The sequence below is a fragment of the Centroberyx affinis genome, unplaced genomic scaffold, assembly GCF_046629955.1.
Source record: "Centroberyx affinis isolate AG114_WGS23_722 - 3 ecotype Tasmania unplaced genomic scaffold, CSIRO-AGI_Caff_v1 ptg000002l_1, whole genome shotgun sequence".
NCBI classification, from domain to species: Eukaryota; Metazoa; Chordata; class Actinopteri; order Beryciformes; family Berycidae; genus Centroberyx; species Centroberyx affinis.
Window position 1 is genome coordinate 123,019 of NW_027278718.1, and position 27,928 is coordinate 150,946.

The following is a 27,928-nucleotide window of genomic DNA, read 5'->3' on the forward strand; positions in this document are numbered from 1 at the left end:
TCAAACAACATACAGTTAGTGCATCAACATAATTCAACACGTGGAAAATTACTGGACCATCATCGCTGATTATGACCAGCACATTCAAATTTACGGTATAATTGATCACTCTGTAATTTTACAGAAAACATTTTTTATGATATGATGATGAAATCCAGAGAAATCTGTCTGTCTCGTTCAAGGAGCCTTCAGCAGGCAGAATACTGTTGCTGTAAGTGGGGACTGAACCCAGACCCTCCTGTTGAAAGATCCATCTCCTTAATCACTGTGTCACCCTGCTTCATATCAAAGTATTATTGTTGCAACAATGAGCATGAGCTTAGTAGCTGCTTAGGGAAATGAATATACAGTATGTTTCTCCTGAGTGACTAATGGAGCCAGCACACCTAGTGTTTCCCCCCTGCTCTTTCAGCAGCAATGCCCCCCACAGCTGGAAAATTGCCCTCACTGCTTAATGTGAAGACAATGAGAATTCATCACCTGGCCTTATTTGTCACCCAGAACAAATATTTGGCCATTACAGTAGAATTGTTCCATATTTCATGACATAAATACTTAAATAAGACCTAATTTGAGCCACGGAACGAAAATTGAGCATACAAAGTGGACCTACTGCTGTCTGCCCAATGCATGCTGGGATAGCCTCCAGTCCCCCCCACCCACCCCCTCCCCGTGACCCTAAATAGGAATAAGCGGCTATGGAAAATGAATGAACGACTTAATGTAGTAGACCTAGCGAGTGAAAATTGCCGTGACTTCTCTTTACAGCAGGTTTGCAGCCAAGGCTTATAATTTTGCTGAAGGTCTGCCAAGTCCAGCCGGGCGGAGACTGACGGGGCTTTGGAGAGCGACTGGAAAAGCGGCTTCACTAGACCCAGTTTGGAGCTGTGGGTCCATTAGAGGTTTCTCAGGAGAGGATGTGAAGTCAGCCAAGCCCAGCTTTCACAACAATGACATCACAACAACGACTTCCTCCTCTTCCTGCCCACCAGCTGGACAAAGACACATCAGCATGGATGCAGACGGGACACAAAGGAACTACCTGGACACTGACCTTGGCCTTGCATGGGGAAATCTACTCACCAGTGCATGTACAATTGAAAGCCCATATCGGTGAACAATGAGGCTGAGTAACATCCATACAAGACAAACAAAATTAAGAGTGGGATATTCATTCGTTTTCATGTACTCTATAATGTTTTTTCCCTTTCCGAGAGAATTGCTAGATAGAAGTACAACATCACATGCTTATATATAGTATATTTGAGCTATATGAATGGAAATATAATCTTTAATAGTGTTTATTAAATGGAAAGAGCACTTGGGAGAATTAAACGAGTGCGTGGATATTCCTCTTTCTCTACATTACCATATCCGACCTCAACACACGCTACTTTGAACTAAATTAACACAGTAACCCTCAGGTTCAAATTTGGCACACGCAGCTCCGGAAGAGACAGCCGAATGTCCCTGCTACAAAAAAAAGAGGAAGGATCGTATCACAACACCTGTTCTGCTCACCACACCTTATTAATGGGATATTAATTCTTTTCAGTTTTCACGGACTGGAATTGGCAAGAAAGGACACGGAAACTGGATAGTATACTATATCTCATCCTTCATCTGATACTGATTCTATCACTGACACGCTCTCAGAAAACTGCAGATGTGTCTTAACTCAGCAGGACATCTAAAACCAGTGTTCTTCTATGTATTACAGTATTCTTCTATGTATTATTATCTCCATTATGCCTTGCACTATGCCTTGATCTTGTTTATGTCTGTGCTTCTACGCGGTTTCCAACCCCCTGCAGGTAGAACCGAAGGCTTTCCCTTTCAGTTCTTTGTTTTTGAAAAATATTATCCAATGTTGTCCTGGGGCAATTCTATTTGCAAAACCTCAAAAAGGTATTTGCCTGCCTCTAGGTGGCCATTGTAAATATGTTCTCAATTGCCCTTCCCAGTTAAATAAATATTAGATAAATAAAAAAAATTATATAAAATAAAATGTAAAGGCCAAATAAGCCACACCCTTTCCAACACAAATTATTCACATTTGGCTATTCCTACGCTGAACAAAAACATTCCCAACATTCCAAAGTGCTGACAAGGTTAAACTTCTCAAATGCAAACAAAGAGGAGTGGTGGCCAGCGGTTTTGCTGTTATGGTATTAATTATATGGTGCGAGTTGGCCAAGGTCACACCGGGATTATAAAGAGATTCATCACGATTCCCTTTATATTCCAACGTCGAGTGTAAATAAAATGAACTCACAAGTTTCATAAGGAACAGAGAGAAATTTACTCCTATTTTCTCCGGCTTGACTTGGCTCAAATACTTAACTCTAATTGCACCTCCACTGACCTCCGCTGAATCTCCTTTAAACCCTCAACCTCAACATTTAGCAGCCTCTATTTATTTGACCGGATCAGTTTGCACCTGGAACGGGCAGCGGGGAGCAGAAATTCCAAAGTCATGACATCAGTGTGTGAAAGGAGAGGATGATGCTGGCGGGAGGTGTCACACTGCGTTGAGTCAGAACAAAGGATCATCATCTGTTGTTCTGCATGGGAGTGCTTGGTTGGCCCGACTGCTGACAGCTGTGCTTTGGCCACTTTAACCACGTGAGCTGTGTGAGTATTTGAATCTGCCTCTTGTCTCCCTGTAAAAGGCCATGACGCTGTATGAGACCGACGCAGCCTACCTCTTCCTGCAGGGTCTTAGCGGCCAGACGAGACTTCTCCAGCTCTTGTCCCCGCTCTTTCAGCTGCCTGTGCAGGTCCGCCAGCTCCCGACGGTTCTTCTCCTTGTAAATATCGATCTGCTCCTGCAGCTCCTGGGTGGACGACTGAGATGCCTCCACAATATCATTCATCTGCAGGGAGAGCGAGAGAGAGTCAAGGCCAAAGAAAGAGGGAAATATGAGGACATTTAATAGAGCTACAATGAGGACGGTGTGGCTCAGCAGGCTACTGACTGAAATGCAAACAAAGTATGGGATATAAGTAAATATAGAAATGTAGAGTAAGTGTAGAATAGACTCCAGTAGACTCACCTCCCGCTGAAGTTTCTCCACTGTACGGTCCAGCAACCTCCTCTCATCCTCAATCTCATTCTTGGTGTTCTTGAACTGCTCCTTCTGAATCTTCTCCTCCTGTAACCTTTCCTCCAGCTCCCTGTGTTCGCTGCTCAGTTTGGTCAAGTTCCTCTATAGAGGGTCACAGTATCAAAGATGTCAGGTCTACCAATCAAAGTTCTTTGAACTGTGCTTAGGATATACATTTTCTCAAGTTTCTCCACACACGTCAAGATGTTGTTAATCTCACCTGTACATCCTCTAACCGGACGGTCAAAGCACGGTTGGCACGGGACATCTCCTCTTCTTGCTCCTTGATTTCAGCCAAAGACTCTTCCACCTGCTTCTTCTCTCTCTGTGAGTGCACATTACATTATATAAGACTTGTATAATAAAATTGCTACAATGTATGTAATGGCAATGGAGAAACTTTACCAGGCACATTTTAAAAACAGCACAGCATCAGTTGCAGTCCTGCCTCACCTCCAGTCTGCTGACTCTGTCCCCCAGCCTGCTCTCCTGCAGCTTGGCCTCATCAATGATCCGGTTGAGTTTGGCCACCTCATTCTCCAGCTCCTGTGCCCGCCTGCGCAGTCGCTCGGCCTCCTGGGTCAGACGTCCTGCTTGGCCCTCCACCGCACCCTTGGCTGCCTCCACTTCAGCCTTCTGGCGGGTCACTGCTGCACTGCTCTGGAGACCAGAACAGGACACAAAGCTTCAGCACAAAGGAAGCAGGAGCCTGTGACACTTGGGCAAAAAGTGGAACAATATCGCATGATGGAACATTTGAGACTCCCTCAAATGTCTGAGCACTAGAAATGACTTCTTGTTGCATCAGTTTCTCACAGCTTTTCTTGCTGCGGAGATGCAGAATATCAGTGTCTTTTTTCACACTTCATAAGGAACTCACACAAATCCAGGGCGATAAATCTGAGCTTTCATTAGCCACTGCTGATATACAGTGGCTACCCACACACAAAGTCAACATGCCACTTGCAATAGGCTGCAGAGACAGAGCTAAAGAACCTGTGAATCCTCAATATCCAACATCTCCACCCAACACGTCTAGAGGGTTGCTGTGAGAAGGGCTTTTAAATGTGTTTACGTGACCACTGCCTGTCCCCAAATATGAAGAACTTGAATAATATCCCAGTGTTGGCCAGTGTTAATAGTGCGGTCGCTTTGTCTGGACTTGGATGCAGTGGCAGAGAGAGTGAGGGGGAGAGAGAGAGAGGGGGAGAGAGACAGAGACAGAGACAGAGAGAGAGAGAGAGAGAGAGAGAGAGAGAGAGAGAGAGAGAGAGAGACAGAGACAGAGACAGAGAGAGACAGAGACAGAGACAGAGACAGAGACAGAGACAGAGACAGAGACAGAGAGAGAGAGAGAGAGAGAGAGAGAGAGAGAATGAACTGTCAATTCAGTTCATAGCTATGAACAGAATTGCAAAATTTAACTGAGCTAGTAATGTTACTGAACTGCTTTTGATTATACTGTTGTTGATATGATTGTTGATATTCGTTAGATTACTGTTTATTCATTATTAATGATTAGTCAATGTTGCAATCTTACCCCATTTGAAATACTGTACTATAGAGAGAGAGAGAGAGACACAAAGAGAGAGAGAGAGAGAGAGAGAGAGAGAGAGAGAGAGAGAGAAGAGAGAGAGAGAGAGAGAGAGAGAGAGAGAGAGAGAGAGAGAGAGAGAGAGAGAGAGAGAGAGAGAGAGAGAGAGAGAGAGAGAGAGAGAGAGACAGACACACAACTGACAACAACCACAGTACTCAATCCATACAATAGATGACAGGTTTCAGTTGTGATGACACCCATCCAGCAAACGACGGCTTCGTCAGACAGCAGACTTGCAACGTGTTTGCTCGGAAACAAGAATATCTAGAAAAGAGGAGGAATGCTAGACGACAGGTTTGGCAGTTTCCCGTGTATTCAAGCACAGTGGGGAATGCCCGCGCTTTTACACCCACGGAGACGGGACCGCAATCTGTGACACCTACAGTACACCAACGTACATTCCAGTGCCTAACAACACAGCTGAAATTTGTGATGCACAGATGAAAACTTTTCAGGTTTTCAGGTACTGATGGAGCAGATTAACACACAAAAGGTTCAGTGGCCGTCTTCCTGGACAGGCAGGATGCTCGTTATCACTCATCACACACAGCCGTGACGTGAGCAAGCATGCATGAGCGCACAAAAGAATAAAGCACGCACACACACACACACACACACCCTCCTGCCTTTACAAACCGCCCTGTCTTTCATCCATATACAGTACTACTAACTTACTGTACCCACTTAAGTCTGACTCATTCAACGGAAAAACCGTCATGACATACTGTATGGTAGCACAGAAAAACGTGTCATCAATACAAACAGTGGCACTAAACAACTGCTTTGTTATTTTCATGCAGTGTAGTTTTAGATTTCTGCAAAAAAAATCCTTACAGTAGACATCTGACTGGTAAAATAGAAATAATTATCAGCAGGAAGGAGAAATAAGAAACTACATCAATAGTAAGCCGCAACCAGAGGGTTGTAGCAGCCATGGTTTGTCCTCACAGTTCATTTGACAATGATATACTCAGAGAAAACCCTTCATGGGTTACCTTTAAACAGCATGAGAAATACCAGACAGCTAACGTCATGGAACAACAGTTATCACACCTGATATTAGCAGTCACGAGTCTTTATCTACAGCAGTCACAAGTCTGAGTGAATGTGTTTCTGTTCATTCCTGAGCATTTAGTGTCACTGGGCATTATAGTTCTGAATGTGGTAACAAATGCAAAATTTTAGTTTCTGCTGGAAGCCAAAGCTATTACTCTTCACCTCTTAATATAAACCACCCCCTCTCTCTTGTGACTGAGATGAAAGGAATTTGTTGGTCAGCTAATGTGTTTGTCAGTGTGTGTGAATGGAGGCAGACAGCACTGTAAGTCACCTGCTGTAGTGGGGAAGTGACAGGTGCCACCCTGCCTCCACACTGGCAGGCCAGTCGGACCGGTTTCCCTCGTCATCACAGTGCTACCCTCATCCCTGCATGCCTGGGTCATTTGGTGTGGCCACAGCAGTGAGGAGGCTCGTAACAAACAGCTTCACAGAGGCCAACCAACGAATAGAGAGTTCACACTCGAACGACGCACCTCTGAGGATCAGCTAACCAAATGAGAAAACATCTTTGTAAACTGATGCAATTTTTTATAATGTTTAGCAAACGTGTAAATACAAAATGAAGTGAGAATTCCTGCTGCATTTGAAGGAACTTCTGTTATCCATGGTGGTTATTATACTGTTTATACTGTGACTGTGTTGAGGATGGAAGGCTATAGAAAAAGGGGTTGGGGGACTGGGGGGACTGGGGGGACTGGGGGGGTAGACATAACTTTCACAACAATAATAAAGCACTGACTCTGTGAGTTTTCAGCATTCCCTTTTCATACATAACAAGTTCAGCCCTCACCCTTCTCCAACTGTCCCACTTCCCACACTGGGTCAGATGGGTAAAAAGGGATGGGGTGACATGGCCTTGGCCTTTTCTGATTGAGTGCTTCTAACAAACTTGGTTGATGATTTTGTTTTGATTAATGCCAGAAATGTTTTCCACTAATACATCCATGGCAGTTGTTTAAGCAGGGTTGTTGATTAATGCAGCATTTTACTGAAGTTGGTTTTCAGATTCTGTAATAAAATTATCCTGCAAAATAATCTTGCACTGTATAACAAACATTTGTAAACATCAGCTGCAACATTAGAATAAGGGCCAAAATAATGTTTTATTAACAATTAATGTCAGCTGAAAATTAAGTGCACTGAGCCAACTGTTATTCTATAAATCATTTATCAACTATTCATTAGGTTTAAATAACTTGCCGTTTTGACTATTCGCTATTAAAAGAAGCTAATCACTTATTAAAACAGTTGAAAATACTATTGTTAAAGATTAGCTAACAATTACTGAACGATACTCACAAAACAATCATTAGTTTAGCTATTAGATAATGACTTGTTTGCTTAATATCTACTACTATTCACTATGACCTCTTATCTTGAAATGTATTAAATAAAAATTTAACAAAGACGCTGTCGAAACGACTTTGGCCTCAATATATCAATACAATACCATAGGAGAAAATATGGCAATATCACACCCAATTGATTTTTCCCCTGACCTAACTGAGGGTTTGACTTGGGATTTCTTGTGTACTCTCAAACTGTTTGTCTAAAGTTGGACATTAACTAACATTGTGCAGCCTTAAAGAGCGGCACACATGCTGTAGTGAAGTGTGTGTGTCCCAGGTTGAGTGCTGCGGTCAAACCTCAGCACTCTCAGTTATTCTAGGTCACTGGGGATACGGACCGCCTGCCAAATCAGCTTTGACACTTCCAGCATAAACAATGGAGTTGATGATCCAAAAGTAAATACCGCTGCAAGAAACCTGCAAAAGTGATCCGCAACCCAGCAGAGTATCAGTGGTTTTACTGTATGTGTTCACATGTACGAGTACAGACTATCCTCTCTACATGAATAAAGATTAATCCCACTCTAAATCTATCAGGCATAACAAGTTTTGATTTAAAAACTCCATGAACAACTGCCGATATACAGACTGCCATGTAAACACTTGAGCTATAGATAACTGAGTGCAACCGTAACTGTAAAGAAAGCTATGGGAAGGGAAAGCGACAACACATTTTGATGAATTGAACACTTGATTTTGTCTTTAGCAGCCCACAAGTCATCACAGGTGCTACATGTAGCATTTTTAAATATCAAGATATCATTGTCAGATTAACTGGGATACCTTGATATAATTACCGTAAACAAATGAGACCATGGTTGAGACTATTGGTTGCCTCTATCTAAAACCAGTGGTATTGTCAGTGCTAGTATTTAAGACCACATTTCCCATAAACCATTGCTTCCTGTCTCAAAGAGGATGTTGCTACTTGTCCCCCCCTCCCCCTCACTGTCGTCACTCAGCATGTCTTTGTTTTCTCTTTGGCTTTACTGAAGAGGATAAACATGTTGGAAGTGATTTGTGATCAATCTTTCACTCGTTCCACCATCTGCCATTGTGATAATGTTTTGTGCCATAAAGCAATGTCCCTGTGTGCCATAAAGCAATTCAGCATATTTCCAGCAAAATCTGACAGAGTGGAACACAATATAAAATACAGTGTAGAGACCAATAGAAGCTGCTCATCTTCCTGGTGACCGTTTGTTTACGGTAATTATACTAAAGTCTCAAAATGAATGTGACGGTAATTTATTAATGTTAAAATGCCACACATAACATAACAGATTCCCTGCAATGCTTCATTCACTGTACTCTGTAATATAATTTAATATCAAATTGGCAAAGTAAAGCCTTTTCTTTGAATGCAGCCACCAGAAGGCGACAAGATGACTTTCCTGCAAGTTTGCTGTTTACCATTTATATCACAATCAAACACAACAGTAATCATACCAAACCAAAAGCATTGCACAGTTCTACTGGTTACATAAAATGGCATCAGTTGATGCGTCAAACATATTTTTTAACTCCAGTACTCAGTTTCACTGCAACAATCACTGACAAAATGATCGTGGTGTACTGAGCCCAAACCAGGACACACAGAAAGACAGGATTTCCCTCTGCAGCAGCTGCAAAAACATGCTAACTGTGATTCACTCACACAGACTGGCCAGCAGCCACACTGACCAATGAATAAACAATTGGCCAATAACAAATACATGTTATTACAAACTACCTTTGCGACTTGCTTTGTAAAAATGCTACAATATGTGAAGTGTGCCATCATAAGCTTTGTAAGTTGTAAACTGCGTCCATACAGAGAACAAAAGGGCGGCAAGTGTTGCAGACAGGTATTCTTGTGTTCAGTAGGCCAGTAAGCTACTGTTGTGTCCGTTTGGGAGGCGGGAGGTAAAATCAAGTCACCTATCCCAAATTAAAGGTTTCTGACAGCCAAAGTGATGTAGCCAAACTGTTTCAGGGTGCTGATCTTGATCCATGTACCTTTGTTTTGGAGGCTAGAACACAGAATACAAGGAGGCAGGGCTAGATACCACGGCTTAATAAAGACGGTATAAAACTAGCCAAGGTCATGCAGAGTACAGGTCATTTCCTGCATGGTATCACATTATCAGTACTTGACACTCATATCAGGAAAAGAAATACCACAAGTGTTCAAGCTCTTCTCTGGCAATGAAGAAGCCTTGATTTGTTTTGCCAGCATGAAGGTATGTGTTACAAATACAATAGCTTCCCTCATTAAAAAAAAAGGCACACAGACCTAAGGTGGACTGGAACAGAAGGCCTGCCGTGGACTGAAAGGACAGCTCGAGGTAGAAATTAAAACGTGATAGCTGAGAAGCACTGGCCTCTCTCTAGTCACAAGAAGAGGCCAGTAATCAAATCTTGTCTTGTCCTTAGAGAAATGAAAAGAGAAACCTCATTTAAAAGGAGGCTCTATCCTTAGCCAAACCGCAGATTTGCAGGGGCGTTTGCGTTTAACAGGGAAATGAATAGACCAGTTGAGTGAGAAAGCAATCATATAAAAGCTCTGAGGGACACTGGTCGTTTTCTGATTTAAAAAATGAAATCAGTGCATTAAAAGGAGAACTGTTTTCTAAAAAAAATCACCTTTTGCAGCTGGACAGGTCCTGGTCAAATTTGCACCCACTGGCAGCAGCTATTCCAAATGTATCTGATTTCAGGGAGAGTTGAGAGAATGTGCTGTTGACACTTTAAACTCTATTTGCTGACAACTACTGCCAGCTACAATCAGCATATCAAGACAAGGTTGGTCTGAAGATATTAAAATACTATCTACACTATGTGCCTTCTGAGTTCACTATCTGTTCCCACAAAAAATGTTGCTATGTAGGATGTATTTCATCACAGTGCAACTAGCTTGCAAGATTAGCAAAACAGCACATTCATCAGTTCAAGTGCACAGACTAACATATCTGAAAAAATGTTGCCATGTAGGATGTATTTCATCACAGTGCAACTAGCTTGCAAGATTAGCAAAACAGCACATTCACTAACATATCTGAAGTTATCTAAGGTACATCTTTTTGTAAAACATTTGGCAAAACAGATCTGTGTATAAACACATAAGTTTCTATAATGATGTACAGCTGGATCATGCAATGTGAAGATAGAGAGTATGATGTAAGGCACAGTGATTAAGGTACCAGTTCTTAAAAACCTTACAGTAAGTATGGAGCGTTGTCGCAAAAGACAGAAAGAAAAGAAAGCCGGGCTGGATTCAGACCTTGACTTAAGCACCTCACAGTGGAGCTTACTGCTAAATTTATACATGCACATATGCACTTATAATATTTGAACAGTAACAATGGTTGAAGAGCTGCACCAAGGGCTGCAGTCACCTTAGACAGTTTGATTGGCTTGCCAGAGGCGGTTCTGATGTTGATAAATATGTAAATCAAGGTGTCAGATTACAATACACAAATTCTGATTCTGTGTCAAGTCCATTGATATGCACCCATCCTTATGCAGCCAAAACCCTTCAATATGTCTAGTGCTCTAAACATGTGCTGACGTAAAACAACAAATCTGAATACTAAGAAAAGCCAAAGACATCAAATGTCATATGAATTGTCGAGTCACAAACCTTGAAGCAATAACAAGTAACATTAAAAGTAAATAAATGTTAAAAAAAAAAAAATCAGAATCTCAGTCCACTAAATCCTTCATTGAATGGTTGAAATATGATTTTATTCACAAAGTGTTCCCTCCCTCGCCTTATTCCCACACTCATACACACATTGATGCAGGCATATGCCGCTTCATCTCACACATAAGCTGGTTGAATTTTTAAGGGATCATCAAAAGAGACGGCCCTACCAGGGAGCATTGTCGGTGCCAAGCTATCATTGAAACATGCTGAGTTTAACAGACCCCCCGCTGCACCCAGTGTTAGTACATGGACAAGGCTTGGACCACTGAGCTGCGCCGTCTTTTGAGCCAGATTTTCATATTGTAGGCTTTCCAAACATTATCAGTGCCACTGACTGTGTGCATTTGACCAGCAGGGCGCACAAGAATAGATTTCTAGGAATAGGAAAAGACGTGAACATTCAGCTGGTATGTGATGCAGACGTAGCTCAAAGTTTTAATGCAACTGGAGATTGGCTCGTCAGTGAGTTGAGCAGAAAGCAGAAAATTATTTCAGAGATTTCCTGAGTAAAGCCCAAATCATTTCAGATTTTGTACAGTAGGCCTATGTTTCAATCATGCACCACTGTCCTAACCAACACTGAATCAAAGGTGCAGGATATTTAAAAGTAATGCCTTAGCAGAAAGACAAAAGAAAGCAGAAAAGTCCATGGTCCAGTTTTCCACCATACCGATGGGAAGGTCAAAGAAGAAAAGAAAGAAGAAGAAGCCAAGGTTTTGAATAAATCTGTGTGCAAGGGAAAGCATGCCCCAAATCCACACCCCAAAATAGTCCAAGTCCAAATATTAACGGTGCAGATTTCAATCCACACTTTATGTATGAATCAGGCCCATACTGAGGTACTATGCCAGTATTGGCACTCACTGCAACACCACAGTTGACATAATGCCAAATGGGCAATTACAAAATCAAAATTCCATTCAAAATGTTGGTAGCTGCGGGAATTGAGGCCAGAGCTTTTCATTTGTGCGAATGCCAGATTCTGGTAGGTCGTTGCTTCATGGTCAGGTGGGACAGAAAAAAGGCAGACCACCAAACCATGAAAATCAATAAGACATCAATCACCAGTCGAATTTGTAGCAGAAAAAACACCTACAACTTAGCGCAACCTAAAATGAAAACAAACGAATTCCCAAAAGGTCAAGACTGCCTTGTAAAAGCATTGCTTGATGAATGCAATGCAAGCTTTTTGCCACTAGCCTCAAATCTTCTGGGTCATCTCAATATTTCACTGCTCTCCTTGGTGTATTTGTCTTGACTCCGAGGCCCTGCAAGCTGTTTTGGGAGTACAGTAGGTTCCCACAACATCAGCCCCAACAGGCAGCCAAGCAAAGGACCAGTAAACACAAATATCCAGGCCACTGCCTGGTTTCACACAGACTTGACCCTCATATAGTGGCGGAGCAACATTCGCTCTCTGACACCAACAACATGCTATGAACAGTTACCACAATGGCGCAATGGGCTACTGGGATTTTAGTCCCCGTTTTGTAGAGTGCTTAACGTTATCAATCTAAGAAGTCTTGAGAAAAGTCATTTGAAGCCCAGGAAGACAAATTATTCCAACAAGGATAAACGTGTTTTCATTCATACCGAGGCTCAATCCTTGCCATCTCTCTCATGATCCAGAAACTCTCCCCATCATTTCCTTCCTCACTCACTGCCTTCCTGCTCTTCCTTCCAGTCGCCCGCTAAATCAGCACCTTACAGCTATGCTGGGAATACAGTGCTATCATCAAACACACAGACTCCTGCGGGAGTCTTTACTTTCAAAACAAGCCTAAGGGGAACTGCTCTCTGGGCTACACGAGTTTGATGATCAGACAGTGAGACTTCAGTTCACAGAGAAAATAGACTGGCAGAGATTACTCAAGAGGCGAGCTGGGATATGGCACAGGCCAGAAAATGAGTTGTATTTAGGTAAATGGGAGATCACTATGGAGTCTTGGGTGTGGAATATATGGAGGTCGGAAATGAAAACATATTTGGGACTGAGGTTATATATGATAGCATGTGTGCTACAAGGTGTGGCTCGGGGCTCCGGGTGAAACATAACAGAGCTGGAAATGGTGTGATAAAGACTAGGCTCTGAGTTTAGGGTTAGGCAGGAGAGCTATGGCTGAGCCCTATTAAAGCATCTGACATTGAGAATCAGGAATGCCACAGAGATGGAGATGCAACAGCAGCAGCCTGAAGAGGCATTAAAGAAAAGATGGTAGCCCCGCCCACAGCTCAGAGCTGGAGCACTGTAACAGAGCTGGAGCACAGCGTCAGTTGGGTGCATTCTCCACACTGACCCTCACATTCCTGGAGACAAACCTTTCTCTCTCTACTCACTGCACCTCGTCTTTGCACATTTTTTGCATTCCAACATATCACATTGGTGTGAAAGATCAAATCCACTAGCAAATTTACAAACGTTTTTGTTACAGAATGTGAAGAATTCAGTCGGGTACTATTTGTTAAAGTGAGAAAATGTATGATACATTCTTGAGAAAACACACTCAGGTTTTTTCAACTTTGATTCCACACATCTCAACTCAATAAAAACACAATACACCCTTCAACTGAAGACACAAAACAGGCCCCCCGCTCTTTTCAGAGGGATGGCCACACATCCCCTTTTCACGGCATACTGACCCACTTATTCAGCATATCCCAACCCCCGCTGCTATTATTGTGTGAAACAAACTCATCATTCATCATCTACTGCGGTCCACAATTACCCCGACTCTTTCGAGCGCAGAAAGAGGGGGAACGCAACACAACTCAGGAACGACAGCTCATTAGATTAGTGATGGCTTGCCACTGCAATTAACTAGTATACAGAGCAATTTAGTGCTCCAGTTTCCAGCATTCTTCTCTGCATGGGCCTTTCTGATCGCTGCTAATGTCAGGGCCACACAAAGGGGGAGGCAGCGCTTCGGTTGGAGACAGGGCAGATTAATAAAAAGATGCATAGTTTGCACTGGCTCTCTTTTTCTCTTTCTCTCTGAAAGTAGTAGTGTATGTGAAATCTTAAGCAGTATTTCCTTTTAATGTCGGGCTTTCTCAAAACCTGTAGTTCAGGTTATTGGCCACTTTACATGCCGCCAACTTTTTGGAGCTAAAATGCCTGTCGGAGTCATGGTGATATTTAGTTTACTTTTTTGTAAGATTTGTTTTGGTATTTGTGCTACATTGCACAACAAAATGTCTTCATTACTCTGAAAATAATATTAGAACATTTATTATTAGATCCCATTCATTAATTGTACATGTTTTTACATACTTTATGCATGCTTTTTTACGTATTCTGCAATTTTCAAATCACCATAAAACACTTTCAAGTATGCCTAAAAATATTTTGCTACAGCTGTTACATGTCTCACTTTCTAACACTGGAGAAAGCCAACACTGGTGTCTCTTTTATATGCTGACTTATCTGTTGCACATTACAGACCATTTTAAAAAAGAGTAAACAAATACATGACAAACACAACAAACATTTAACAACACATAAGCTGACACTGGTGTTTCATATTGTCACTTTTTGGGGGGATGATTTGTTTTTTGACTGGCACATATTAAGAGCATAATCCCCTGAAAGTGTGACTGTGAGGACGAACTTTAAGGAAAACTCTTATCTTCTGATTGAACATTCATAGGAGGCATAAAGAAAAGGCCCAAAATAGTGAGAAGTCTATTATATCCTTCAAAGAGAAACAAACAATGGCTTCATCTGGCAACATGTTTACAAAGCATTGAGGGTAAACCCCAGATGACATGCTCCCTCGGGGGAGCGGTACCTCTGTTCTACCAGAGGAAATGTTCTCAGACTCTTGATGCAGAGCGCTGTGCGGCGGTGGACCCCCGCCAGGCCGCAGGAAGCCCAGGACAAGGACAACTTCCACTCTTCTGACACAAACAGGACACACGTGAGCCATGCAGCTACCCACTCAAAACAATGTCTCTTCAGTCCTTTCTCTCTGTGCACCATCCCTCGCCTCATCTTAACCTCACACCCCACCCCCACCCACCCACTGCATTTTGGCTGTCCCAAAGTCTGGATTACAGACAAAAGTTGTTGATGTGTAGTATTGAGTCCCTAAAATTTGGAACAATTTTCTGAGGAAATACAATTGGCAAACCTCTACTTTTCTATAGAAAACTCATTTTTATCAACTCGCTTTTAATTAATGCTCTCATTGTGCTACAGAAGCAATGATGATTTGTTTGGTGGGAGTCCCCTGAAATGAAATTTTGCTGCGTAGGCCTTTACAAGTTAGGATTATTAGCAATTCTTTTCATTTGAATGTGATGCTGCACTTGCTGAGAGGACATTAGAGCCTTTAGTGTTGCAACTTGTATGTATTCTTATTACACACACACACACACACACACAGGGATATAGAGAGAGAGAGAAACAGTAATGCTTCCTTTATTATTGTTTATTGTTAATATGGTTAATATGGTCGTTTTGTTCCTTTCATTTTATAGCGCTTTGTAACTTTATAAGTGCTTTACGTGATAGTTCGTGGTAGTATTTCCTTCTTTCTTCACAGCCTGCTACTACAAATTAACTTTTCAATAGTAATCTTAAAAGTTAGGCAACTCAAAAGAATCTCATACACAGATAGATTGCTCATAAAAAAATTCATAAAAAAATATATATTTAAGGGATAAAACTTTGTTTTTCCTGTGAAATCCTCCTCTCTAGAGAAACAGGCTTAGATAAGCAACACCTCCACACTTGACTGGGTAAACAGAATCCAATGTGTTCCCATGAAAAGTGATGACAAGATATAGTCTTTTGTTTCCTTTTTATCCGTTTGTCCAGTTGGCTCACTTTAACTGTCTGAACTCAAGCTGACCTTAATTTCCACTTAGGTGGTGTTAAAGAAAGGAAAAACAGTTTAATCTGTATTGTAGATGATTGTTGTTTATATTCTGTATCTGTTGATTCTCATAGCAGGTCTGTGTTCAGCAAAATATTCAAATCTGACAAACAATTTTGTTATGGCAGTTACATCACCATTAAAAACTGGAATGTTTTAAGCTCCTTATTATCTACGTTTCCATGCTACCAAGCATGACCAATCCCACTGCAACTGGAAACCATGGAATCTCTGAGTTACAGTATAGCTGAGCGCTGTAGATATACATCAGCAAAACTGTGCTATGCTTATCACATGATAAAATGTATACCTGCACAGGTATAGCTGGAATTGCAAGGGTTAACAAAAATGTGGGAGGAACCTTAAAGAGCACAGAAACAGTCAACTGTTAACTTGTTTTTCAGCATGCACCCTGGGTTATGGTGGTAACAATGAGAGCAATCACATGTGGTGAGAAAAGTATCACACTGAAGGACAGGGGAGTGAAGCAACATGCAATATGGATGTAGAAGAGTTTGATTTTTGAGCTGTGGTCATAATGCAGCCAAACCTCACTAAGTTAGAAGATAACAGTCAAAAATGTTGCTGTTGTTGACTCTTCCTGGCACTCTGATCTTGGAAATTCGCCTGGGACAGTAAATTGTCTGTTGAAATCTTGCAATTCGCCTGGGACAGTAAATTGTCTGTTGAAATCTTGCAATCTTATATTTGTATCATACGCAAGAGAGATTGCCAAAGAAACAACCATTCTTTCCTTCCTTTCCTCCTCCTGCACATCCTTTCCACAGAAATACACAAATAATTCTCAACTAATTCAAAGGGACAAGCTTTTGAATAGCTTTTGAGCGCTTTTTCTTATTCTGGATACATCAGGCCTATTGTATCTGTTACTAAGACTAGGTGATCTCCTGTTGCTCTCCTGAGCTGTGAAGCTTGTGGAAAGGTGTAAATAATGTCACTTCAAAGCAGCCCCTAACCTCTGCTGCCAAACATATGGCACCACTTTCAATGCAAAACAAACACCGTTCCAGTTCCCCTGATGCAATACTTATCTCTACACCGCCTCTCTGACAGGGTGTGTTACTGGAATGGGGGAGGAAATGAGGAGAAGGGAATGCAGGGAGTGCAAAACTGGAGGAGTGTGTGTGTGTGTGTGTGTGTGTGTGTGTGTGTGTGTGTGGAGGGGGTGACAAAGAGGAGGCTTATTACCTGCTTTGCCTCCTCCAAGGATGTTTGCAGCCTGCTTATCTCCTTCTCATACTGCTCCCTCAGCTTGTCCACCTCCTGGTCGTGAGTGGCCACTTCCTCCTTCAGCGCTCCTTTCAGGGCCGTCAGCTCCCTCTCCCTCCTCCTCAGCACCTCCTCCTGCTCCTCCTTGGCCAGGAGGACCTCCTGCAGCTCCACTTTCAGCTGCATCAGGTCCTGCCAACGAGAGAAGAGACAAGAAGCTATAGAATATCACACTTTTGCATTATGGCAGCAGAGTTTGAGGCATACTGTCACACTACAGGTTTGATTCTGTGCCCAAACCAGACTGGACCTTCCATGACTAAACTGGGATGCATTACAAAAGTGACTCGTCTATTCCCTAAACCCATGGCGCCATTAGGGAAACTTAACTCCCATCATGTTCATTTCAGATATTCAGAAACACATATTTGTTCAGACTGTTTGTTCTGTAATGTCTCCAGTGGGAATTCTTTCCAGATCAAGGCCCCATCATATACAAAACAGGTTTTTGAGGTTTATAACAAAGGTTTTCCGCAGGCTAAATTGCATTCTGTCATATGCATGTCAGTATGAATGACAGACTATAACAACTGGTTAAGCCCAGTACTAGAAAGATATGAGTATTCGTACATCGGATGTGTCTAAGCATAATATGGTTGAAACCGTGTGAAATAAGAGTTAACTCACTTCTAAGTTGACCTTCACCATTTGGTTTTGGATACATTTCAAGAGGAAAAGAGCAGGTTAGCGGTTTGAACGAGGCCAATGACCAGCGGTGAGCACAAAGTAGCTGCCAGTGGCCATCGGTGACATGTTCTAGGAGCGTAAAGTCCCCATGAAATGAACTCCCATTACTTTTACTTCCTGGAAAACAGAGTATCTTTAATGGTGACCTAGTAGGCGTAAATATACATTTCTAACCAATAAAACCATCCATTGGTTTAGACTTTAGAATCATCCCTCACTGCATTATGTCCCACCCCAACATCCTGTTTCAACAGGAAATGCATCAAATCAAGGAAGTAAAAATGCCATTTCATGGGGTCTTTAAAGGGGTTATGGGTTTGAGCAGGAATCCGTGTAATTGTCTTTCTCCTCTGAGAACAGTGAGCACTGTGCTTTACCGCCATCATGGTGTCTTTCTCTCCATCAGCGGCCAACTTCTTGGCGATGTCCAGCTCATCATGCATCTCTGACAGCTGGTCCTGCAGGTCTCTGATCTCTGTCTGGTACTGCTCCCTCTCCATCTTCACCTGGAACAGCCTGCCAGACCACACAGCACACACAGAGTCACAACACAGCACAGGGACACATGGGAACACACACACGTATGCAAGCACACACACACACACACACACACACACACACACACACACACACCTGCACCTTAATTCACACATACAAATGGCAGCACCTGTGATGTGTCTGAATGCTTGGCCTACAGAACACAGAGGTTAAAAGTAATATCTGGGTGCTGGCCAGCTGATAATGCGAAACCAAACCACCTCCACATTACAACACATGGGGGGGGGGGGTGATGAGTGACAAGAGGCTCCTCAAACAAATCATCACACAATGATACAGACTGTTTCATGAGGGGAATCTAGTCCTGTTGCAAGTAACAGACTGAGAAAAGCTAAGATCTCCATTACTGGATAGTTTAACCAAACGTCTCTCAAAGTCCATTTCTACATACTCTAGTGTCTAGTAAATCTTACAACCGGCCTCTGGTGGAACTACAGAGAGTAATCAACTGAGAGACAGATGAGTAGTAAAAGTAGAAAAAGTAAAAACATCCTTGACCCTAAGAACAGAATTGAAAGGGAAATAAAGACCCACCACCACAGAAGGAGGCATAAATAAGATGTCAAAGACAAAAATTGAAAAAAACGAAACAAAAAGGAGGGTCAGCATTCAGTAGCCTCAATATGATCTGGAAAGCCAAAAATATCACACTTAAAACAACATAAAAACCTTCAACACAAAGGTCAAAATAACCCTGCTGCACAAATCTGAAACCTAGAGGAAACCCCAACAAACACAACCAGCAAGCTACAAATACAGGTAAACCTCTACACTTCCTGGACAGCGGACACCATCATCAACACCAGACTGAGACTCACCAGTCAAGAAACAATAGAATTACAACTGAAGGAGGAGGAAATGGAGCTGGACAGGCCATAATATAGGAGGGAACAGTAACTCAGTCACCAAGCAGACACTAACATGGAGGACAAGAGAAAAACCAAGCAGCACAGAAGCAGATATGATATGACATGGCAACAACCTGAGTAAATGACACAGGACAGAAGGGAGGGGAGGTGATTTATCAACAGTCTGCACTCTGACAGAAGCAGAAAGGCCTAAGTGAGTTCATCATACAGGACTTTCATGGTACAGCAGGTTTGTGACTCAGTATCTTCTCCAGGATCGACAGTCCGTGCCCCAGGCCAAGTGACTTCATCAGCAGACATTCACCATCATAAATATCAGTACAGCGCCCTGTGGGGCTTCAGTGGATGGGGGCTGGACACTGACACTACAGCAGATCGGTAAATGGTAGGGATGGGACGATACACTTATCTCACAATACGCAATATGGGGTTCACAATTCAATACAACTATGATACGATGTAATAAATAAATAAAAGTTCAGTGACAACAAAGTCTGACTGCAGAATTATATTTATATCAGAGTTACAAATTTTTCTAGCGATGTATATTGAATTCCAATATTTCGTCCCATCCCTAGTAAATGGAAATACAGGATTTGAAGCAACTTTCAATGCTTGTACTGCAACATCTGACCGATAACACTTCAAGCTAAATTTAACAGAATCAAAAATACAATTAGATAGGGCAAAACGTCCTCATTTCTTAACTTGCCACCCTTCAGTATCGTCACTCTCCACTTACTCCTCTAGTGTGGTCTGCAGCTCAGCCTCTGTTTTGGCCAGTTTCTGCTTCAGACGCTGGCACTCCTCCTCACTCCGCTCCAGATCCTGCTGCAGCTCCTTCAGACCTGTCGCCGTCTTCCTCTCAGCCTCCGACTGACTCTTCTGATTGTGAAATAAACAAAAGTAAATATAAATGTATCCATGTTTCTATGCGTACACACACACACGCAAGCACAAACAGAAATACACTCAAACACGCAGCCGTGATTTTATTTGAAAGGACGTGCATTCATTTCATATTGAGGCATTTTTACAGCTACTCTAGGTGATCTTTAGCTAAGCATCAGGCTGTATTTCTGCAGTTAATCATTTATGTCTCCAGCACTGAGGAATTGGCATTTACAAGATTAGTTTCTCTTATAATCTTGTACCATGTGAGCAAGGATATTCTCAAGTCAACAAAGTTCACAGTTATCATAAGTACGTGTGTTACCACGGCTTGTTCCTCAAGGTTTCGTTTCAGTTCAGCCATTTCCTTCTCCAGCTCAGCGTTCTGCTCCTGCAGTGCTTTGGTCTGGGCAGTAAGGTCAAGGGACTGGTGGAGGAACACACACATGTTGCAGTTGCTTATGTCTCACTGATCCATTCTAAATAAAACTGATATGAACTGGATATAACAGCAAACTGTTTCGCTTTCTCAAAATATATCATAATTGAGTGACATTTGAGGAAGGACTCCGACATTAGCATTCTGTTTTTTTTGTAGATGGTTAATATTCAATTGCTCACAGTGTCTGCTATGCAAAGTAAACACTGCCTGTGTGCTTAGTATGCTCTCACGAAGCTAAAGCCTCAGAGCCTGAAATAATACTGTAAGCTCACAGATTTAACTGTTTGTGGAGGCCAGTTAAATGACACAACAATGTCTCACTTTGTTGTCGCCTTGGACGCTCCCGGTGGCGCGCGACTTCAGCGTCTGAATCTTCTCAAAGACAAGGTTGACCTTTCTCTTGGTAGTGTCATCGTTATCGTTGCTTCTGCAGACACAGATAAACACACACACACACACACACACACACACACACACACACACACACACACACACACACACACACACACACACACACACACACACACACACACACACACACACACACACACACACACACACACACACACACACACACACACACACACACACACACACACACACACACACACACACACACACACACACAGGTATGTGAACACACTGTGGTAATGAAAGGTCAAAAACCCCTCTCAGTGCATGGTGGATCAGGGCTTAAATCCTGGCTGTTCTGGGAACATGGTAACTCATTCCCAGCCCTCGGAGGGTCAGGACGGATAACGCTGCTTTGATGTGTCACCTCGCAGCACAGACAGCTTCATTACACCCATCCACTAACTATGGAGGAATCAAAAGGTCTGGGCTGGGGTTCGGCTTGCACAAAACATACAAGGAATGGGGTTATCGCAGACTTTTTAAGACAGAGTATCGTTGGTAATATTACAGACAGAAACCAGAGCCATAATTGGAAATGTTAATAATAATTAGGATGTGAATCAACGACAGCGTAGGTGTCACAATATCCTACACCTTCAAATGTCAACAATTTTTTTGTTTTTTATAGATTGATTGATCTTGACATTCAGACCTTTAAGATGGTATATTACACAACAGTGGCCAATTAATTATCTGATGTATAATGACTCTTCTTTAAAGTTCAATGAACCAGGGTTCACAGCGTTTGGTCACCTTTGTAGAACCAGCCGCACTCTAATATGTCAGATTTTCTACATCAGGCTCACTGCTCTCTAATATATCAACCAATGACAATAATGGCAAAAACCTCAAATCTCCAAAATGTCACTTTTTCCACAGCTAACAAAAGCAGCCTTGTTTTTAGCTTGACCACCTCACATTTTTTAGTTCATCCGGTGGGATTTGAAAGCCCAAAAATGGTATCCTCCAATATCCTTCAACTGAAGTGAAAACATGAAAATCACCAAAATTGGGAGTTAGGACGAATTCACATGACAACAGTGATATATTATTTCAATGAATTACAATGCTGACACAGAAAGCCAAAACCCCCGCCTCCCTTTCCCTCTTCCAGATGATTTTCATTAAACCTTTATAACCCCTGTTGGTGAATGTTTGTCTTCTGGGCCTTGGGAATGTGGCTCAGTTTCAGCCCAGCACTTCCATCTGTGTTTCCTTTCCTTTGTCCTGTGACTCCTGACCTGTGGCCCGACACACCCAGAGCAGTTTCCTGTTCTTTTTCCACATTATACAAGACGGCAGCACATGCATGAAATGCAAGAACCTGCCAATTGGTGTACTTTCAAGATTCTCAGTGAAAAATCATGCATAACTAAAGTGACACTGATGCAGGTGTTTTGTGTGCAATTTAGAAGGTTCTACAAATGACAGTTCTTGACAGCAAGTCAATTTACCTTTCACTGACATCTACAGACCTTCACACTTGGTTCCTTCAAAAACCTAATTGCGTTTAACTTAATCCAATTTAAACGTAATCCAACATAGGATTGGGTATAACAGTGTCAGATTACACAAACAAATAGAAAGTTTTCAGCTCATTTCACTATTCAATAAAGAGGAAGGCAGAGAAAGAGAGGGAGGGATAGGGGGATAGAGAGACAAACTCCAGACAGCTGAATCATTCACAGCCTGGATGGGAGGGAAGGGAGAGCACATTCCTTCACTTTTATCACAACCAGTCAGGCTCTGATAAAAACCATTTATGTGTTCTCCCACAGTGCAGTTTCTTTTTAGATGATGCATTACCTTACAGCACAACTTGGCATGTCTTACGTTTAGGCTGTAAGGACAACAATATGCTCGGTTCATGAGTCAATAAGCAGCCATCGATTCACACTACAATACTTTCACAATATAAGCAATGAAGCTAAAATTAAATCACAGTTTATGATTGGAGATGTTTAGGCTAGGCTTCTTGTTTTTTTTTTCAGTCCTGAACCCCCAAACATTAGGAGCCATGACACTGAACCAACAAAAAGCTGTTTACAAAAATAAAAACCATCATTGATAAAGAACAGAAAAGTCTGCAATAATAACTCACCCATCCCTAAGGTAATTGAACAAAATTTGTTTTGCTGTCTCCTCATGTGTTTGTTGTGAAAGCTCCTGCTGACCTTTCAGAAGATCAGGTGTCGCCTGGATATAACAGGAAATGAACAGAGAGAGAGAGAGAGAGAGAGAGAGAGAGAGAGAGAGAGAGAGAGAGAGAGAGAGAGCGAGAGAGAGAGAGAGATGAGAACACTGGAAACCACAGACTGGCTGCTGATATTTGAAGTCAAAGACACATTAATTAATGGAAAAACTGTTGACAAAAAGATTGAAAATGGCTTGAAATGTCAGATTCAATAAGTGAGCACATAACAAATCTTTTACCTGAGCATCTGGCTCTGCACTAGGCTTCTTGCCTGTGGTGGAGCAGGGCTTGGACAGGGACGTTGCCACACCGCTCAAAACCTTGCCAGGTGAAGAGGCCCCGTCCACACTGTCTTTACTCTTGAACGGTAGAGAAGAGGTGCGAGTCTGCGGCCTTTTGTACCCCTGGATGGAGCCGACTCCTGTAGAGATGGTGTTCTGAGGGGAGCCGGGCGCGCTGGTGCTGCAAGATGAGGCTCTGGAGTTGACCTTACCGTCCACTGACATCACCCAGGAGTCCTGAGTGCCCGCTGTCTTCTGCAGCCGGAGCTGTGAGGGCCGGAGGACGTGCTCCATCGACGTGCCCTGGCTCCGGCTGAACTCGTCCATGTAGCTGGAGCCTTCCCGCAGGCCGAACGGCAGGGCGCTGTCCACGCTGCGCGACCGTTTCCTGTCCTCTGGGTTGATTCTGTTCCTGCGCCCCGCCCTGCCCCTTCGCTGGTGGCTGCCATCTTTACCGTCAAACTTCTCGATTAGCTCGTCGACAGCGGGAATAGAGCCTGTGTCTATGTCTCTGCCTGTGCCGGGGAGGAAAGGGATGTAGCGGCGGTTCTGGTGGCGGTTGATGGTGTCTGCGTACAGGGCCTCCACCTGGTCGTCCGGCAGGGCCTTGGAGGTGTTGGTGGAGGATGAGGAGGAGTGGCGGGAGCGGGAAGACGTCTGCAGGACCGGCCCACTGGAGTCTGTCCTGCGAAGAGGAAGGACATCAGGCTCCCGGCGGCTGCGCTCCAGGCTGGAGTTGGCGCTGCTTATGGAACTGGGGGATCGGCAGGAGGTTTTGCTCTGCTCACTTGTGGGACTCGACACTGTGGAGGGCTGAGGCTGGGACAGCGGAGCCGACTGGTGCTGAGGCTGAGGTTTAGAGAGCGGCTTGGACTGAGATGGACTCGGTTTGGTGAGGCGAGGTTTGGACTGGGGCTGTGCCACCTGGGTCTGCGGCCTGGTCTGGGGCTGAGCAAGCTGGGCCGGAGGCAAAGACTGGGGCTGTGTTTGCTTGGTTTTAGGCTTAGAGAGGGCAGTCTCGGTCTGGCTCTGGGTTGGAAGTTGTGTTTTATCCTGCGGTGCGGGAACTTTATTCCGGTCCAGGCTTGATGACCTGGCATGGGAGACCGCAGGTACAGCAGATTTGGGAGAGGAACCCCGGCGCTGGTTCCCAGTCTCGGCCAGAGATTGAGGGCGCGAAGGCAGGCTGCGGAGCCCATCGAGGTTCAGAGTGTTTCTCTCTGGGTCGTACGGCTGCAGTAACTCAGGGTGCTTCTGAAAGTTCAGAAGGGTGGGTTTCTTTCCTTGTGAATTGGCAACACCATTTTCAGGGCCAGTATGCTGAACCATCTTCTGAGACCTGTACTCCATGAAGGGGCTGTTCGAACCAGCCTCCTTGCCTCCTCTGAAATCATACTCATTGTAGTTCTCGATGAAAGAACCATCTGTGTCGATGTACCCATTACTGTCGGGGTCGATATGGGACTGAGGACCCCTTTCTTGGTTGTTCAGAACTACATAGGGGTGTCCATCTATACCCTGGACACGGATGCTGAGACCGTACGTGCCAGCTCCATTACTGTGGGCCCTGGAGGAGCGAGGGGGCTGGGTGAAGCCCCGCTGCAGTCCGCTGTTAGGAATGCCAGTCACTCTGTACGACTCCATCAGGAATGCAGAAGGAAAATAAATCCCTCTCCCTGGATCAGGTGGCCCACCTCTGCAGAGAAGGTATAGACCGGTTGTATTAGTCAGAAATGAGACACCGCACAATTCAATAATGTCAACAAATGTTTCCCAGTTCCACCCTCAGCCACTAATGAAACATCAAAGCCTCATTGCATTTAATTATGCCATCCAATTAATTTTTTTTTTTCTTGCGTGCTTAGTGTTTTGTGTAGTGAGATGCCTGTCTTGCCTACAACACCAACCTTGGCCTTAGAAAAATACGAGTCATTCATTCGAACAGCAAATATGACCAGGTATTGTTTAGAATGGCATAACGAGTGTGTGACTAACAGGTATGATATAACAAAATGACTGTTTACAGTGTGTGACAAAGGATATAGGATAAACAGCTTATGAGAAAGGATACTGACAGAAAGGAAACACCAACATGTGTCATCATCTACGCCTGGGAATAATCTAAGAGCTCACAGACTCTGTCATCTCTAAATAACTTTGGTGGTTGTTGTATTTAGACTAAATAAGTCTTTGTGTGTGTGTGTGTGTGTGTGTGTGTGTGTGTGTGTGTGTATACACAGCTCTGTTGATCCTTGTAAATTACATTGTAATTTGCAGCCCCTGTCCATGGGAAGTGCTAGGAAAGGAGGGGAAATAAATCTTCTTCAGCTCAATTTCGTCACATTTATTATAATTGCAGGGTATTTCAGAGTGTACCAAATCCATTTTGCAACCAAGTTAGCAATCGCTAATTTTGCTTTCTGTGAGGGGCCAAAACCTCCCAGCAGCGTTGTGAGAACACAGCTGGCAATGGCAAACTGCTCACAAAATACACAGACAATTAAGGTAAACTATCCAAGATATTTATGCCTGGGAAGCCACTAAAAACAAAGCCATCAGCAGCCGCCATGTGTTTCACTGGACAATGGGCTCTTAACAGGTTCCTGTTTGCCTTGCTGATAATGTCCCATTTCACCTCATGTTACAATACCAAGATAAACTGTGATGGGCCTGGAAGAAGGACACTGATAAGACTGACAACAAAGGCAAAAGCACAATGTCACATTAGAATGGAACAGGGTGAGACAGACCTATGGAAATCTGACACCCTGTTTTAAAAATATGGCACCAAGTGAAGATAATTCCACAGAACCTAGGTTTGATAAACAGATGAGTATTGTAACTGGTATATCCTGGTTCTGCGATTACTCAGAAGGCAGTGCTTCATACTTTCCAACCTGCACAGAAGGGAGGCAAGAACAAGGCCAAGGTAAAGTGCCTTATCCAAGAGGAAAAGTGCTCAGGAGGACAGAATAAAGCTAAAGACGACACAATAGACTCTTTCATGCAAAGTGTCACATGTATCCGACGCACAAGGCCTCCAAGGTGCGTGCAACTTTTTTCCTCCCATTGTATTCTTCTCTGCGAGGGAGGAAACCCTCGCTGAGCCAACATCTCCCTCTGTGCTCCCCTCTCCTCCACAACTATTGCACGACCCGCTCCCTCTCAAACTTCACCAACCCCTCAGCATGCAGAGCAAAGGTCAGCGCTGATACAGGTTAGGATGTCAAGGCCCCGGCTTTCATCTATCCAGGGGAAACTCGGCAAAGGAAAATAAAGGAGAATATGTTTGCCCACATGTGCGCTAACTAGTTTGCTATGTCACAGTTTGCCTGAGAGTGTTTCTAGTCGACAAAGAAAACATGAACAGAACTAGGACGATTAGTTGTTTGGTCTATAAAATGTCAGAAAATGGTGAAAAATGTGGATCAGTGTTTCCCAAAGCCCAAGATGACGTCCTCAAATGTCTTGTTATGTCCACAACCCAAAGATATTCAGTTTACTGTCATAAAGGAGTAAAGAAACCAGAAAATATTCACATTTAAGAAGCTGGAATCAGAGAATTTTGACATATTTATCTTAAAAAATTACTCAAACCGATTAATCGATTATCAAAATAGTTGGCAATTAATTTAATATTTGACAACTAATCGATTAATCGTTGCAGCACTAAACAGAACAGCAGGAGATGTGAATATATAAAAGGTTTACACTGGAAGTCAATTGTGCTAAACCAATACAGTCACTTTTACCATAAAACCAGAAAGCAGAGCAGTTTGTACAGTTTGCATTACAGTGTACATTTCCAAAATGAAAATTAGACGTGCACTGAAACAAAAGTAAAATAATGTAATGTGATTGAGAATTTTATGTGTTTTCATCTGTTGCACTGATGGAGAAGAGCGTCAGGTCGACCACAGACTAAAATAAAATGTGGCCTTCACACTCCATCCAGTGCATCAGAGGAAAACCTAGTAATAACTTTAAATCCAGAGACAGCAGCAGCAGGTTGACTTGATGCTGTTTCTGGCCATTTCACATCGCTGCTCAGTGCAACAGGTGGCATGCTATAATGAACTGCTCTCGGCTTTACTTTAAAACTTTTACTGTTCATTAAGTCACCGCAACAACTTCACAGCAAGTTCCGATTCTCTTTCATGCGTTAAATCTTCAGTGAAACAACTTTTTTTTTCTCAGCTGAATTGATCCAGCGCCGTTTAACGCTCTCACATTCCCAACATTATTGGATGATTTGGCTCCAAAGAAAACTTTTACTCACCAGCGTCGTTTTTTCTCCTTCAGTTTACGCAGATTATAAACGTTTAATAAAAGAGGACTTTAAAGAAGTATATGCGGTTTAGGAAAGTAAGCGTGCCAAACCCCACCCCGCAGACTTTTCTAAGTTATTTGGTCTTGTCTTGTTTTCTGAGTTACAGTTCAGAAGGACGTCCGACCCTCATCGGGGCTCCGCCTCCTCTGACAGCCACACAAACCCGCCCATCTACCTAAAACACTCCTAACAACTGGTCCAGGAACAGATTTAAAATGCCAAGTGTTTCTCCCAGCCTGCACTTTCCCAGGCCGTTCAGCTGTGGCTTTATAATAACCTCATAGCAGGAGGCTCA

At 43.1% G+C, this 27,928-nt stretch overlaps 1 protein-coding gene across 1 annotated transcript in view; it reads right to left on the minus strand.

The window, feature by feature from the left end:
- The window catches only part of cgnl1 (cingulin-like 1), a 33,716-nt gene extending 5,996 nt beyond the window's left edge, over window positions 1-27,720 (minus strand). The window contains exons 1-12 of the mRNA XM_071528544.1: window positions 27,583-27,720; window positions 23,262-24,999; window positions 22,930-23,024; window positions 20,736-20,841; window positions 20,298-20,399; window positions 19,824-19,966; window positions 18,032-18,170; window positions 16,887-17,099; window positions 3,561-3,767; window positions 3,328-3,432; window positions 3,057-3,209; window positions 2,706-2,876 (exon numbers count right to left, since the gene is read on the minus strand). Of these exons, the coding sequence (XP_071384645.1) occupies window positions 2,706-2,876; window positions 3,057-3,209; window positions 3,328-3,432; window positions 3,561-3,767; window positions 16,887-17,099; window positions 18,032-18,170; window positions 19,824-19,966; window positions 20,298-20,399; window positions 20,736-20,841; window positions 22,930-23,024; window positions 23,262-24,947 (3,120 nt within the window). The 5' untranslated portion in view covers window positions 24,948-24,999; window positions 27,583-27,720. The remainder of the gene's footprint in view (window positions 1-2,705; window positions 2,877-3,056; window positions 3,210-3,327; window positions 3,433-3,560; window positions 3,768-16,886; window positions 17,100-18,031; window positions 18,171-19,823; window positions 19,967-20,297; window positions 20,400-20,735; window positions 20,842-22,929; window positions 23,025-23,261; window positions 25,000-27,582) is intronic.
- Window positions 27,721-27,928: the final 208 nt, after the last annotated feature.